General features: G+C 38.3%; 1 protein-coding gene and 1 non-coding gene across 2 annotated transcripts; one reads left to right on the top strand and one right to left on the bottom strand.

The window, feature by feature from the left end:
* The first annotated feature begins 7,016 nt into the window (after positions 1-7,016).
* Positions 7,017-10,371, top strand: LOC132175457 (uncharacterized). The gene is made up of 2 exons (XM_059587410.1): positions 7,017-7,125; positions 9,218-10,371. The coding sequence occupies exon 2, from the start codon at positions 9,240-9,242 to the stop codon at positions 10,149-10,151; it is 912 nt and encodes a 303-aa protein (XP_059443393.1). The 5' UTR covers positions 7,017-7,125; positions 9,218-9,239; the 3' UTR covers positions 10,152-10,371.
* A 762-nt stretch (positions 10,372-11,133) lies between these two features.
* TRNAN-GUU (transfer RNA asparagine (anticodon GUU)) lies at positions 11,134-11,207 on the bottom strand. Its single transcript has one exon. It is a non-coding gene; the product is annotated as a tRNA-Asn (tRNA).
* Positions 11,208-12,891: the final 1,684 nt, after the last annotated feature.

The following is a 12,891-nucleotide window of genomic DNA, read 5'->3' as shown; positions in this document are numbered from 1 at the left end:
TCATAATCTTCATATTTGGTTGGTCTGAAACAAACCAGTATTTCTTTTTTAAAAAATTCCCCAGGTGATGGGTTGCCCATCATCAAAGTAGACGTTTTTCAGCCATTGCCACCATTGGTTGGCTTCTCCTTCTAAGTAAAACGCCGCAAGGGTTACCTTCTGTCCTTCTTCGGTCTGTTGATAATCATAGAATTGAGTAACTCGATCAAGCCAAACGATGGGGTCATCACCATGAAATCGTAGAAACTCCATCTTCATGGGTCAGTAGGCACGACCATCCTCCTGATGATCATGAGGGTGGCAATGTCGTGGGGGAGAATGTGACGTCATTGTCTCCCTTTCTCGATTCTGTGCTTTCGCTTCTTTTTCTTTAGATCCAGAAGCCACCGCTTCCTGGAGTGCTGTGGCAATTGTTTCCTTCATGGACTGCTCGAATTTTTGCATGGATTCTCTAATCTTATGGATGTCGGTTTCCAGCTTCTCGATGCGTTCCTTCTGGGTCGTCATTGCTTTGATACCAATTGATAGGATAAGAACTCAAGGATAGATAAATTGGGGCTGAATGTAATACTGGAATGAAATATGAATTGATAGATTCTTCACTTGAGGTAGAAGACACCTTTACACATACATGTTTTGGGTTGAATAGATAACAATCTCCTAACCTTCTGCCTTCTCAAATAAACTAACACTCCTACCTTGTTGCTAACTCTATAGCTAGATAAATAGCTAGATAATGATAACATTCAAATACTGATAACAGAAAGATAAACATAACAAATAATGATAATATTGTTACTCCCAGAGATAACTCTTTTCCTTATCTCTCTCTTCTCTTCCTTCTATCCTCGTCTTTGAGCTAATCCAAGTACCTTGGATTAGGTCTCCTTTCTCTATGCGTACGCTCCCTATCATTCTTCAACCATGGTCTCCTGATCTTGCTATAGATGAAGTAAAGCTTCTTCTCTATTCATTCTGGGTGCAAGTGCATAACCTCCCCCATCAATATATGACAACCAAAAATGCCATTAGGATTGGTAAAGGGATAGAGAAGCTACTGGAACTTGATGATAATAATTCTGTTGGTCTTATATGTCGACAGTTCATCTGCTTCAAGGTTGAAATCAACACATCCCTACCTCTTGCACCGGGCTTCTACATTCCACGTTCAGGTATGGTCCTCACTGGATTGCCTTCAAGTATGACCGGTTGGATGATTACTGTGTTTCTTGTGGGCTTATTGGGCATAAGAAGGGTGTTTGTCCTGCCCCACAAAATCTGGTTCCTCTAGAGAAATATGATATTTCTCTCCGAACTCCTATCTATAGTAGCCCAAGGTTGGTAACAACAGTTCAGCATGAAGACTCTGATTCAGGCTTATCATCTGCAGCTTCTATGGGTAATTCTTCTTGCAATATCGAGCCATCACAAAAAATCGCTGCCTCATGCAAGAACCATGATGAAGGTCGCTCATGTGGCCCCCAAGCAATCTCAAATGGCCCCTCATGTGGCCTCCAATCAAACCACAATGGTTCCACACATGGCCTTCTATCAGTTGGAATTTCCTCCTTCATCCATCAACTTGGCGCCAGTACTACAAGTGGAATAGCCAACTCCTTTGCTTGGTTCTCCTTCATCGATGCTGCAGCATCAATGGAAACATTCATCTCACACAATCTATCTGCCAGCTAAAGGACAAAGGTAAAGCATTTCAACTCTCTAGGAAATCTCATGACTCACACAACCAATATCCTCTCATTAATGACCCAACTGCTACTTCCCATTTTTCTATGCCTATCCTCCCAATGACCCCTAGCTGGAATCCTCTAGTCAAGCCAAAGTTACTTTGGTTCATTCTACGGTGACTATTAACCAAACCAATCCAAATCTTTTTAAACACTTCCTCTCTACTTAGGCCTAAAACATAAGTAACCCAAGCCTCGCTAGGCCTCCTCCCCCCTTTCACTTAAGCTCACCTTTAACCCAAGCCCAACCTCTCTCCAATCAGCCCACATACAATCAGACTCCTAAAACTCCTACCAATCTCATCTCAATAAAAATCTCAACCCAGACCCTTCGTCCATCACGCTTCAAACCTTACGGCCTTGCTCGTGTTCACCTAGTAGCACCTTCACCACCTCCTTCTTCTCCTTCTCTCCAAATAAATTCCCCTTACTCTGCCAACCCATCCCCAATTCCCTCATTGGACAACTCTCCTCCCACATATAGTGCATGTCTAGTAGCTCCATCACCACCCTCTTTTCCTTCTCTCCCAAAAAAGCCACCATACTCTTCCAGCCCGTCAACAATGTTTTCTCTAGCCAATTCTCCATGCCTAGCAGCCCAACCTCGAGGAAAAGGAAAATCAAAATGGTACTATAATGAGGATGATATTCCTCTTGCTAAGTTGAAGAAATCTTGTTATGGGTAGAATGTCTCCATGGATACTCTCTCTAATCTGGAGATTGCAGCACTATCTCTTACTGAGCTTCAAGATGCTGCCCCTCCAAAAGGACCCATTCAAACATTCATGGCTAGCCCTCTTCATGGGGGGAAGGCCCCCTAGACCCTCCGATGTTTAAGTTAGCAGTTGTATATGGGATCAAAATGTAGCCGGAGCTAGCAATGTATTGAGAAAAGATGATCGATCCTTTTTACCGATGCCTTGAGTTCCCTTTTATGGAGTTTTATCTATGTAATTGCTTCCTAGATCTTCTCCCTTCAGATGATTAAGGGATCATTTGAAATAGTGGGAAGATAATGTGAAGTAGTTGAGATAATTGAGGGTTGTTGAGAGATAGTGGGACCCATAGTGGATTTTATCCCTAACAGTTAGCTTTAGTGGCTGCTTCTCTGGTGACTTCACATTGCTTTTTTAGGGTCTTAAGAGGAAGACATCGTATTTTTAATGATGCTATGTGTAATAATGAGGCGGACACTCTATTGTCTTATACTCATGTTCTATCATCCCCTGTGGATTTGGAGATTTTGGAGGAGAGCCCGGTGAGGCCTCCTCCCCCTGCATGAAGTTCTTACCTTGGAATTGCAGAGGATTATCCCGTGCCTCTGCAATTCGCAGCTTAAGGGGTAAGATTCGAAAACATTCTCTTGATATCCTCTTTTTGTATGAAACTAAAACTCAACATTCACATGCTATTGTGGTTCTCAATAGCCTAGGTGTTTTTTTTAAAAAAAAATCTTTTAAAATTTTTTATTTTTTTATTTTTTTATGTCGCATGCTCCTCCCTCTAGCACTAAAGGAGGGTTTTTGTTAGCATGGCGTCATGGTGTGGATTTAGAATGTATTTCGACTTCTATTAATACAATACAATAAATGCTTGGTGCTACTCTGATCCTCCAAATAATCCTTGGTTACTTTCTTGTATATATGGTCCTCCTGAAAAAAAAAAAAAAAAAAAAAAATGGCTTTTGGGATTCTCTATTGGATGCGGGTAAGGATTATATTGGGCTTTGGTTGTGTATTGGTGATTTTAATATGATTCTCTCCGAATCCGAAAAATAAGGTGGTAGACCTTATGCATGTTCCTCAAATGATCCTTTTCATAGTTTGGATTCCTTTGGTATGGTTGACCAAGGGTTTTCTGTTAACCCTTTTACCTGGTCTAATAAGCATCAAGGCTATCATCTTATTAAGGAAAGTCTTGATCGAGGAATAGCAAACTCCCAATGGATTCATCTGTTTCCTCATTTTTCTGTGCAACATCTTCCTGCGCAACACCTTCCTGCGCATATCTCTGATCATAATCTTATCATATTGGATACAGCTCCTTCGGATCTCTCCTTCCCTCACCCTTTTAGATTTGAAGAATTTTGGACCGATGATTCATCATGTGGTTTAGTTATTTCCAACGCTTGGGTTAATAGCTTCAATGGCTCATCCTCCTTTGTTTTATCCAAGAAACTCAAAGCTATCAAAGCAGCTCTAAAAATTTGGAACTCCACTCACTTTGGAAATATTCAAAAACGGATTGCCTCTTCTCTCCGTCAGCTTGACATTATCCAGTAGTCTGCACCTTCTGCTTTCTCTCTTGATCAAGAAGTGTTGCTCCAAAAATCTTTGGATGAACTCCTTATTCAGGGAGAATCTTTATAGAGAAATAAATCTAGAGAGATATGGTTTACTTGTAAAGATTTGAACACGAAGTTCTTCCATACTTCTACTCTTATCAAAAGAAGGAGAAATGCGATTGATTTTCTAAAGCTCCCATACGGGGTTTGGACCTCCAAGAGACAAGAAATCGGTAATTGCTTTACTTACCACTTCAAGAATTTATTTTCTTCTTTTGTCCCTAACTTATATGAGGACTTTTGTCCCTCTTTGACAACTACATCTCTTTTGAGGAAAATGATTCTATTTGTGCCATTCCATCAGAACAAGAATTTTTTCTGTCTTATCTGGCATTGGCTCTACAAAAGCTCCTGGTCCTGATGGGTTTACAACCCTCTTTTATAAGAAATATTGGAGTATTGTCAAAGATGTGGTTCTTTCAAGTATCTGGGATTTTTTTTTTTTTTTTTTTTTTGGGAAAAATCATCTTCTAAAGTAGCGAAATCATTCATTTGTTGCTCTTATTCCTAAACAACTGGGTGCTTTATCTATGCATCAATTCAGACCCATTAGCCTGTGCAATATCATCTTCAAGATTATCTTGAAAATTCTGGCCAATAGGTTCAAAGGTTTGCTCCATCATTTTATATCTCCTTATCAATATTCTTTTGTCCCCTCCAGAAATATTCAAGATAATACTATTCTGGCTCATGAGCTTTTTAATTCTATTAACTCCAAGAAGGGTCGAGGAGGTCTAATGGCTATCAAAATTGATATGGAAAAGGCTTTCGATCGAATGGAATGGAGTTTCCTTCTAGCAATTTTATCTAAGCTTGGTTTTCACTCAACTTGGATTAATTGGATTAGAATTTGTATCACTTCTCCTTCATTCTCTATTCTTATCAATGGAAGTCCTTTTGGTCTATTTAATCCAGCTAGAGGTCTTCGTAAAGGGGATCCCTTATCTCCCTACAAGCGGGCTTCGATTTCCTCCAAATATCTCGGTTTACCACTTTTCTTTGGCAAATCTAAATCTGCAGCCTTGAAGAATATTTTGGAGAAAGTTTCAAGTAAAATTGAGGGATGGCGAGCTAAAACTCTGTCCTAGGCTAGTCGTACATTGCTCATTAAATCAATCACATCTAATATTCCCTCTTATGCAATGAGTTCTTTTCTGCTGCCAATTTCCTTAAGCTCTTCTTTGGACAAAATTTTCAAAAACTTTTGGTGGGGATTCCCTAAGGATAAATCCAAAAATTTCTCCCTGAAATCCTGGAGCTTAATTTGTTTACCAAGAGAAGCTAGAGGCCTTGGCTTTCACTGGATGCATGAATTTAATCTGTCTCTTATTGCCAAGCTGGATTGGAAACTTTTGTCAAATGCTGATTGTCTCTGGGTCAAACAACTTCAAAATAAATACATCAAATATGGGAATTTCCATTCATCTCCAAATCCCTCTTCAACGTCTTGACCATGGAAAGGTATCTAGAAAATTAAACCTTTTATCTCAATTGGGGCTTGTCTAAAGGTCTCTAGGACATCATCCTCTCCTATATGGTCCTCAAACTGGGTTCCTTCTATTCCCTCTTTCAAGCCTATGCCAAAATTCCCCTCCAATCGAAATTTTCCTTCTCTTCAAATAAGGGATTTAATCGATCCTACTCTCACCCGTTGGAAGGCTTCCTCCATTCATGCTTTGTTTGATTCTTTCTCAGCACAAGAGATTCTCAAAACTCGCAACTCTACAGATCTTGAGCCTAATTATATATGGACTCCCTCTACTTTTGGGCGCTTCTCTACTTCCTCAGCTTACCAGTTCATTATTGCCACCATCTCCAATTTTTCTTCATCTTATACTCCTTCTCAGTTCTAGAAGTCTCTATGGAGGTTAAATCTTAATGATAGGCTCAAATTGTTTCTGTGGAAAATTGCTTGGAATATTCTTCCGACAAAGGAGCGATTAGGTCAACTGTTTCCTTCGATTACTGATCTTTATTGTCCTCTTTATAAAGTGGCGGATGATTCAATGCATCATTTGTTCTTCGATTGTGTCTTTTCTCGTGTAGCTTGGCATCAATCCTTCTGGTTGCTGGATTCAATAGCCTTTAATTTTGTCTTCTATGATGGAATGGATTAACTTAATCATTTCTCCAGGTAGTTCTATTGGTATCCCTATGGTGGATCACCATAAATTCCAAATTTTTGCCTTTGTGGCATGTGACATCCATTGGTATTACAGAAACAAAGCTTTTCAAGGTGATTCTGAAGTGGTGGTTCTAGCTCTCCAACATCCAAATTCTGCTCTAGATTGGAGGATTTCTCCCATTATCTTTGATTACTTAAATACTATTCCTTTTACTTCCTCTTTAACGTTAGGAAAATTAATAGAAATGCAAATTTCTGTACCCACTAGTGACACGTTGGGTTGCAGCCAAATCTTATTATGATAGTATTTCCTTTTCCTCAACCCCTTTCCTTCTTTCTCCCCTAGCTAATGGGAAGGATCCTCTCCGTCTGTTTCATGTAGTTTGTTGTCTTGTAATGTAATTAAAAATAAAAAAATAAAGTAATGATGAGAGAATAATGCACCAGGAATTACTCTTACGAAACATCTTTCATAAAAAAATTATTTACTTTATTAAGTCTTTTTTTTTTTTTTTTTTTTTTTTTAAATTCAACATTTTTTTGAGTGTGTCAAAAGTTCTATAAAAAATGGGATCTTCCTTACTCTTTTCCTTCTGGCCAAGAATATTTAAATAGAAAAATGAACATGAATAAGTAAAAGGTCTAAAATGTTGAGCTGCAAGTAAAAGATTTGAAAAAAAATAAAAATTAAAAATTAAAACTAAATTTTAGCTATTTTGTGATCCGGACGTGAATGTTACCAAATCCCAATAGAAAACCAAATTCTTTTCTGGGCTTCCTGTGCTTTGCTCCTCCCCCCCCCCCCCCCCCCCCCCTCTCTCTCTCTCTCTCTCAATTTTGGCGGTGCGCAGACCATATACGTTTCAGCTGGAGCTATCGCTTTCTCAGCTACGAAACTCCTCTCTCTCGTGGTAAGCTTCCACTTCAGTATTTCCTTGGAAGATCTGATATGTGTCATCCACCATTACACGATGTGTTTTATTCACTTTGATTTAATTTAATATACTCGGGTTCTTGGACTGTGACTTCGAAAAGTGCCTTGCGCAGTGATTGTATATATCTGAAAAGTCTATCGGCATGCTCTTCACCTGTTTGACAAAATTCCCTAAGGACTTTGCTTCTTCTTGTTTTCTTAATTACCGTCAGTGCTTGCGCTTATACTAGTGTATTCACCTTATGACAAGTATTCTGAACAATTTTTCTTGGCGTCATAAACCCATTTTGATAAAATGTGAATTAAGTTTTAAGAAGGCTCATCATCACATGGCACATTAGTCTCCTCGAGCTCGTTGCAGTTAACCCATTTGTCCAGGTTTTGCATAATGATGAACTAATTAACTAGTGTTTGAATTTCTGGTAATGAGGTATTGTCTGCCCAAACTTTTGGAATCAATGTTGTACCAATAGCATTTGCCGTTTATGATCCAGCTCTTATATATCGGCTATAGGTTCTACTTCACTCACGTTTCTCTTTGCCGTATGGAATCATCCCACTACTTCTATTGTCTCTATTCGTTGAAAACTTATGAACAACGAAACTGCTTTAGCCAAAAGATAAAAAGATCCATGAACTTGGAGTTATGCTTTTGCTGTTATGATGCGTAAATTGACGAGTTTCTCAAGATCACCAAAGTTTTTTCTTAATTTCCAACTTGACACTCCTATCTAAGTAGAGTTGCCAACTTCGTATATATGATTGTTTGTGTAAATCAATAAAACCTTTTTTTTTTTTCGGTCATCTATTTTATTCCTAAACAAAGAACTGAGTGGTTCAAATAGGCTAGTGCCTTTGTGGGCATACCACTATCTGTACGTTTTAGTTAATGGCCAAGCCTGCTGGTTAAGGAAGATGAGTAGCGGAATCTTAGGTGAGTCTGCTTGAAAGGATAAGTTATCAGCCACTCTGCATTGGCTAGGATTTCAATGATTCGAGCTCTAGTGGGTTTTTCGGATGCTATAGATGATATTTATTCAGGTACTATTTTTTAGGGATGATTTTATGCTCGTAGGCATCTTCGGCCAACTCCATGTCCTAATTCTCATATAATGTGATCAGCCTGAAGCACTTCTATAGACTGTTGAAATCCTGCCCAGTAATATACTGTGAACTTGCACCTTTAGTATCATAAAGACGATTTTTGTTGCTTGACAGATTTATGGGAAATGGTGTAAGTAGGTATAATATATATGTTGTATTGGCTGGATGGATGCTTAAGCTTAGCCCAACTTGTTTCTTCCCGTAAATGGTACTGTTTGTTCAGCTGGATTCTATGTTTTTAAGCCATGATTATTGCTCTGTATTAGAGACAAAAGAGGCTGACTACAAAAGAAGTATACGCGGCTGATCATGTGTAGAAGGAACCACTACTGTCCTTCGTCCGAATCCTATCCATCAGTTTAAAATATAAAAAATTCTGCCAACAAAAATAATAGGCTCTTAAAACCTTAAAACTTAAACCTCTGCAGCAGTTTCTTACTTGATAGACAACTAATGGAGAATGAACAAAATTTCAAGGGATGTTTGGAGCATTGAGATGTTAAACCAACATTCAATTTGGAACTGTGAAACAGCACAAAGAGGGTTTGGAAGACAAACCGTTTTGTCTCACACTCCCTCTAGCTTGATAGAAACCTTTATATGCTATGTGGAAAACTTTAAATGACAATATTAAATGGATTCTAGAAGTTATATATTTTCTGAACTCCATTTTGCATCATTGATTTTTCTCCTACTTTATAGGTTCTGCTAGCTTGTAAGTTATTAGAAAAGAAAAAGACAAACAAATTTCGTGCTGCATTCATAGGACAAGCTGGAAGATTAAACCAACAAAAGCAGGATCAGTTCCTAAGAAAGATTTCCCTAATGGATAGATTGATTCTTCATTTGCCCCCCCTCAATATGCTTTACCAACAAGGAACACTGAGACAACATAGTGGATGTTCAGTTTTCTTATTTTCAGTGTTCTGTGTAGTATTATTACTGATGTAGTTATGTGTCCGCAGGAGGAACTACAGTGTGGATTTGATGAATGGTACTTCTGCATCTAGTACCTTAAGGTCAGCTTTCTCCTACTGTGTACAACAAGTGCGAAGTTATGATTACCATCACTACCTCTGCCTCCTTGAACTTCCCCCTCACATGCGGAAGCCTGCTTTTGCCCTCCGTGCCTTTAATGTTGAAACCGCAAGAGCCATGGATGTTGCTTCTGATCCCAGGATCGGTCTCATGCGCCTTGTCTGGTGGCAGGAAGCTATAGACAAAATGTATGCTAAAAAGCTAATTGAGCACCCTACAGCACAGGCCCTATCATCAGTGATCTCTGAGAATAAAATTAGCAAGGCATGGCTGAAACGGTCTGTTGAAGCTCGGATCAACGATGCAAGAAGAGAGGTTACTGATATTCCTGAAACAATTGAAGAGTTGGAGAAATATGGTGAGGATACTGTATCAACTATTCTGTACATGACACTTCAGGCCGGTGGTATCAGGTCCACTGCAGCTGATCATGCAGCATCTCACATTGGTAAAGCAAGTGGCCTCCTTTTACTGCTTAAGTCACTGCCATACCATGCTAGTCGTACCCATCATTTTTCTTACATACCCGCTAAAGTGGCCGCCAATCACGGGTTGCTGGTGAAAGAGGGAGGTCGTTCAGAGATCCGTCTGGACTCTCGTGAGCGCCTGTGTGATGCAGTCTTTGAAATGGCATCCGTTGCTAATTTTCATTTACAGAAGGCTCGTGAACTAGCAGGAACAGTGCCAGCTGAAGCTCGCCCAGTGCTTCTGCAGGCTTTTCCCGCCCAAGTTCTCTTGGACTCCCTGAGCCGGGTACAGTTTGATGTGTTTGATCCAAGGTTGTCACGAGGGGTCCTGGGTATTCCTCCTTTGTGGTATCAGTTGAAGCTGAAGTGGTATTCATGGAGGGGCAAGTATTGATATATGCTCCTGGCCGGTAAAATGGGAAATCAATTTGCGGATTAAAATGTTGTAATAATGGGATATTTTGTCATGAATCCCAGCAGTTGCCCGTGGGTCAAGTATCTATTTGGGCTCCCTTTTAGATAAATGTTTTTTTTTTTAAGATAAATGTTTGGGCTTCTTTCATCCCTGCATTATTATATTCCATTTAGTGACCCTAATATGGTCGTCCGTACGTGATTAATTTTTGCCTTGGTTTATGTTGTTTTCACTGCTATAATTAAAGCCACAGAACGAAAATCTACTTGAAGAAAATGATTAGAAGAGTTTCCAAAACATAGAAGAAAACGTCTTCTCGTGAACATGTGAGCGCAATTTGTTGTAACAAGGTAATCTCAGTCATCAACTCAACCCAGAGATTCCCCTTTTCCATATTAAATTTAAGGGGACATTTTTCTCCTTTTAACTACCATCTTATTTGTAATGTCCTTAATCTTTCAATCTGGTTAATGTACCATACCAATTTACTGCTTAAAGGGAGACATTGCAAATCTAAACAAATTGAAAGATTGGGGGATATAACAAATTGAGTGGTAGATTGAGCCGTTGAGATGGGTAAATGTAGTTTTTCCTAAATTTAAAGAAAAAAAAAATGGAAATGAGATATGACTTGAAATACAAATGAATTGCAATTTGATAAATGGAAATAGATGGAGTGAGTAAAGGGGTAGAAAACAAAGAACATAAGAGAAATTAAGCCATCCATTTTATCTTAGGGAGAATGAATATTAATTGAAAAATAAATGAACTGCAATTTGATAAATTTGAAGACATAGAGCAAAAGAAAAAAGGATCGGCAGAAGACATATTAAAAGAGGCAAAAACAGAAAGGAAATTAAATTAGATTATTCAAAGTCTTTTTTATCTCATGTATAATGAATTGAAAAAGAAGAAAACAAAAGCAAATAAAACCTGAAAAGCAGAAGGCATCAAAATAAATCGCTAGAGGAAGGGCTTGAACCTTCGACCTTGTGGTTAACAGCCACACGCTCTAGCCAACTGAGATACTCCAGCTAGCCAAAATAAAATTATCTATTAAGTAAAAAACTAGGTTATATACAGACAATAAATGACCCAAAATCCAATCAAACCGATGATCCGTTAACATCATAACAACCCTCCTTCCATGTATGGGCCCAAATGTCTTTTCCTAATAATTAATCTCAGATTTTTCTTCATTATAAGACAGTTGATTCCACTAATTTTGAAGATGGTGGGAGCTTGCTTCCTTTCCACTAACAACAAAAACAACAAATTATTGTCTATTTTTATGATTGACTTTGTTTATAATATATGTGCAAGTGGATACCCTCATTAGAAACATCAAAGCCATTCTGGTGATGCCAATTGCCAAACCACCAATTATTTCTTTCATTAAAAATCTTACACACCACACTTGGTGGATCAAGTGATTGGTTGATATTGAAAACTACTATCTGAGGTAGAATAATAGGACCGAATTGGACCTTGTTAATAATATGTGGAAGGAAATTATATTAAGAACCAAAAACTATCTTATTGGTTGTGAAAAAGGTCCAATAACCCTAAATTAGTCCTAGAGGAGGTGAATAGGCGTTTGCAAATAATCACAACCGACAAAAAATATCCAAACCACAGTAACAATCACCAAAATTAAATAAAGTAGTAAAGCAATAAGGTACAACAATTTTAGTAATATAGTAGAAATTTATTGAAAAACACTGTAAAAGTAAAACTATTATGGGACATAAAACTACATTAAATGTATCCACTATAGAAGAAAAATTACAATCAATTTTAGTTTACAAAATTATGGGTAAAAACCTAACAAATGATTCATTTGTCTTTTACCGCAGCAGCTCATAAATTTTGACGTTTCTTCTATAAAGCTTCATCTGCAACCTAGAATTCCGTTGGTTCAAGGTTTTGATTTGTGTGGTTTAATGGAATGAATGAGAGGTTAAAAAATCAAGGCATAGGAAGATAAAGTTACTCTCAAAGACCACAAAATAATAGCCTTAGCGTCTACTGAAAATCATGGCTTATGAGACTCATATAAACCTTGAAAAAGAATCGAATTTAATGTGAAATTTGGTCAAGAAATAATAGAGTATGAGGCTCTCGCATTCAAACGGGAGTAAGTCGCATTTGAATGGCAACTAGAGTTTCACCACTTATCACATTCGGCGTTTGAACATTGTTGAGAACGAGCGTCTATCTCATCAATCTAATCCAAACATTGATCAGCCACGTAGAACAAAGTCGATTCGAGCCATTGCATTAGATAAGGTAACAAAAGGTCCTGATGAAAAATAGTCCAGCCTGGTCAATTGCTCTAGCAACCGAATCTATACTTCGAAGTGGTTTTTGAGAAATATGAGAGTGACTCCATTGAACGGTCTTAAGAGAAAAAGCGGAGAGCGACCTCACGTACGGCTCAGTAGAAGAAATAGGAACATGCTTGTGACGAGCCAAGTGAGCAATGAGACTAGTAAATGGAAGAGATTGTTCATGATTAGATGTTTGAAATTTTGTTGGGAATACAATGACAAAAATATAATTGAGAGCGAAAAATAAAATATTCCCAAAACAAGATCGAACTTTATGAAATTATGTTGTTTGTGCAGAGGTTGATTGCCAAACTTTTGCTTCCCACTAAAATGGTTGCTTCGCCAGAGCATAGCTGGTTGCTTCGATAGTAGTATTATGGTGTTCAAGG

The sequence above is a fragment of the Corylus avellana genome, chromosome ca3 (genome assembly GCF_901000735.1).
Source record: "Corylus avellana chromosome ca3, CavTom2PMs-1.0".
Classification (NCBI taxonomy): Eukaryota; Viridiplantae; Streptophyta; class Magnoliopsida; order Fagales; family Betulaceae; genus Corylus; species Corylus avellana.
Note: the sequence above shows the minus strand (reverse complement) of the source record. Positions and strands in the feature narration are given on the sequence as shown.

Coding starts and splice junctions, on each gene's coding strand:
- LOC132175457 (XM_059587410.1), top strand. CDS start 9,240: ATGAATGGTACTTCTGCATCTAGTACCTTAAGGTCAGCTTTCTCCTAC.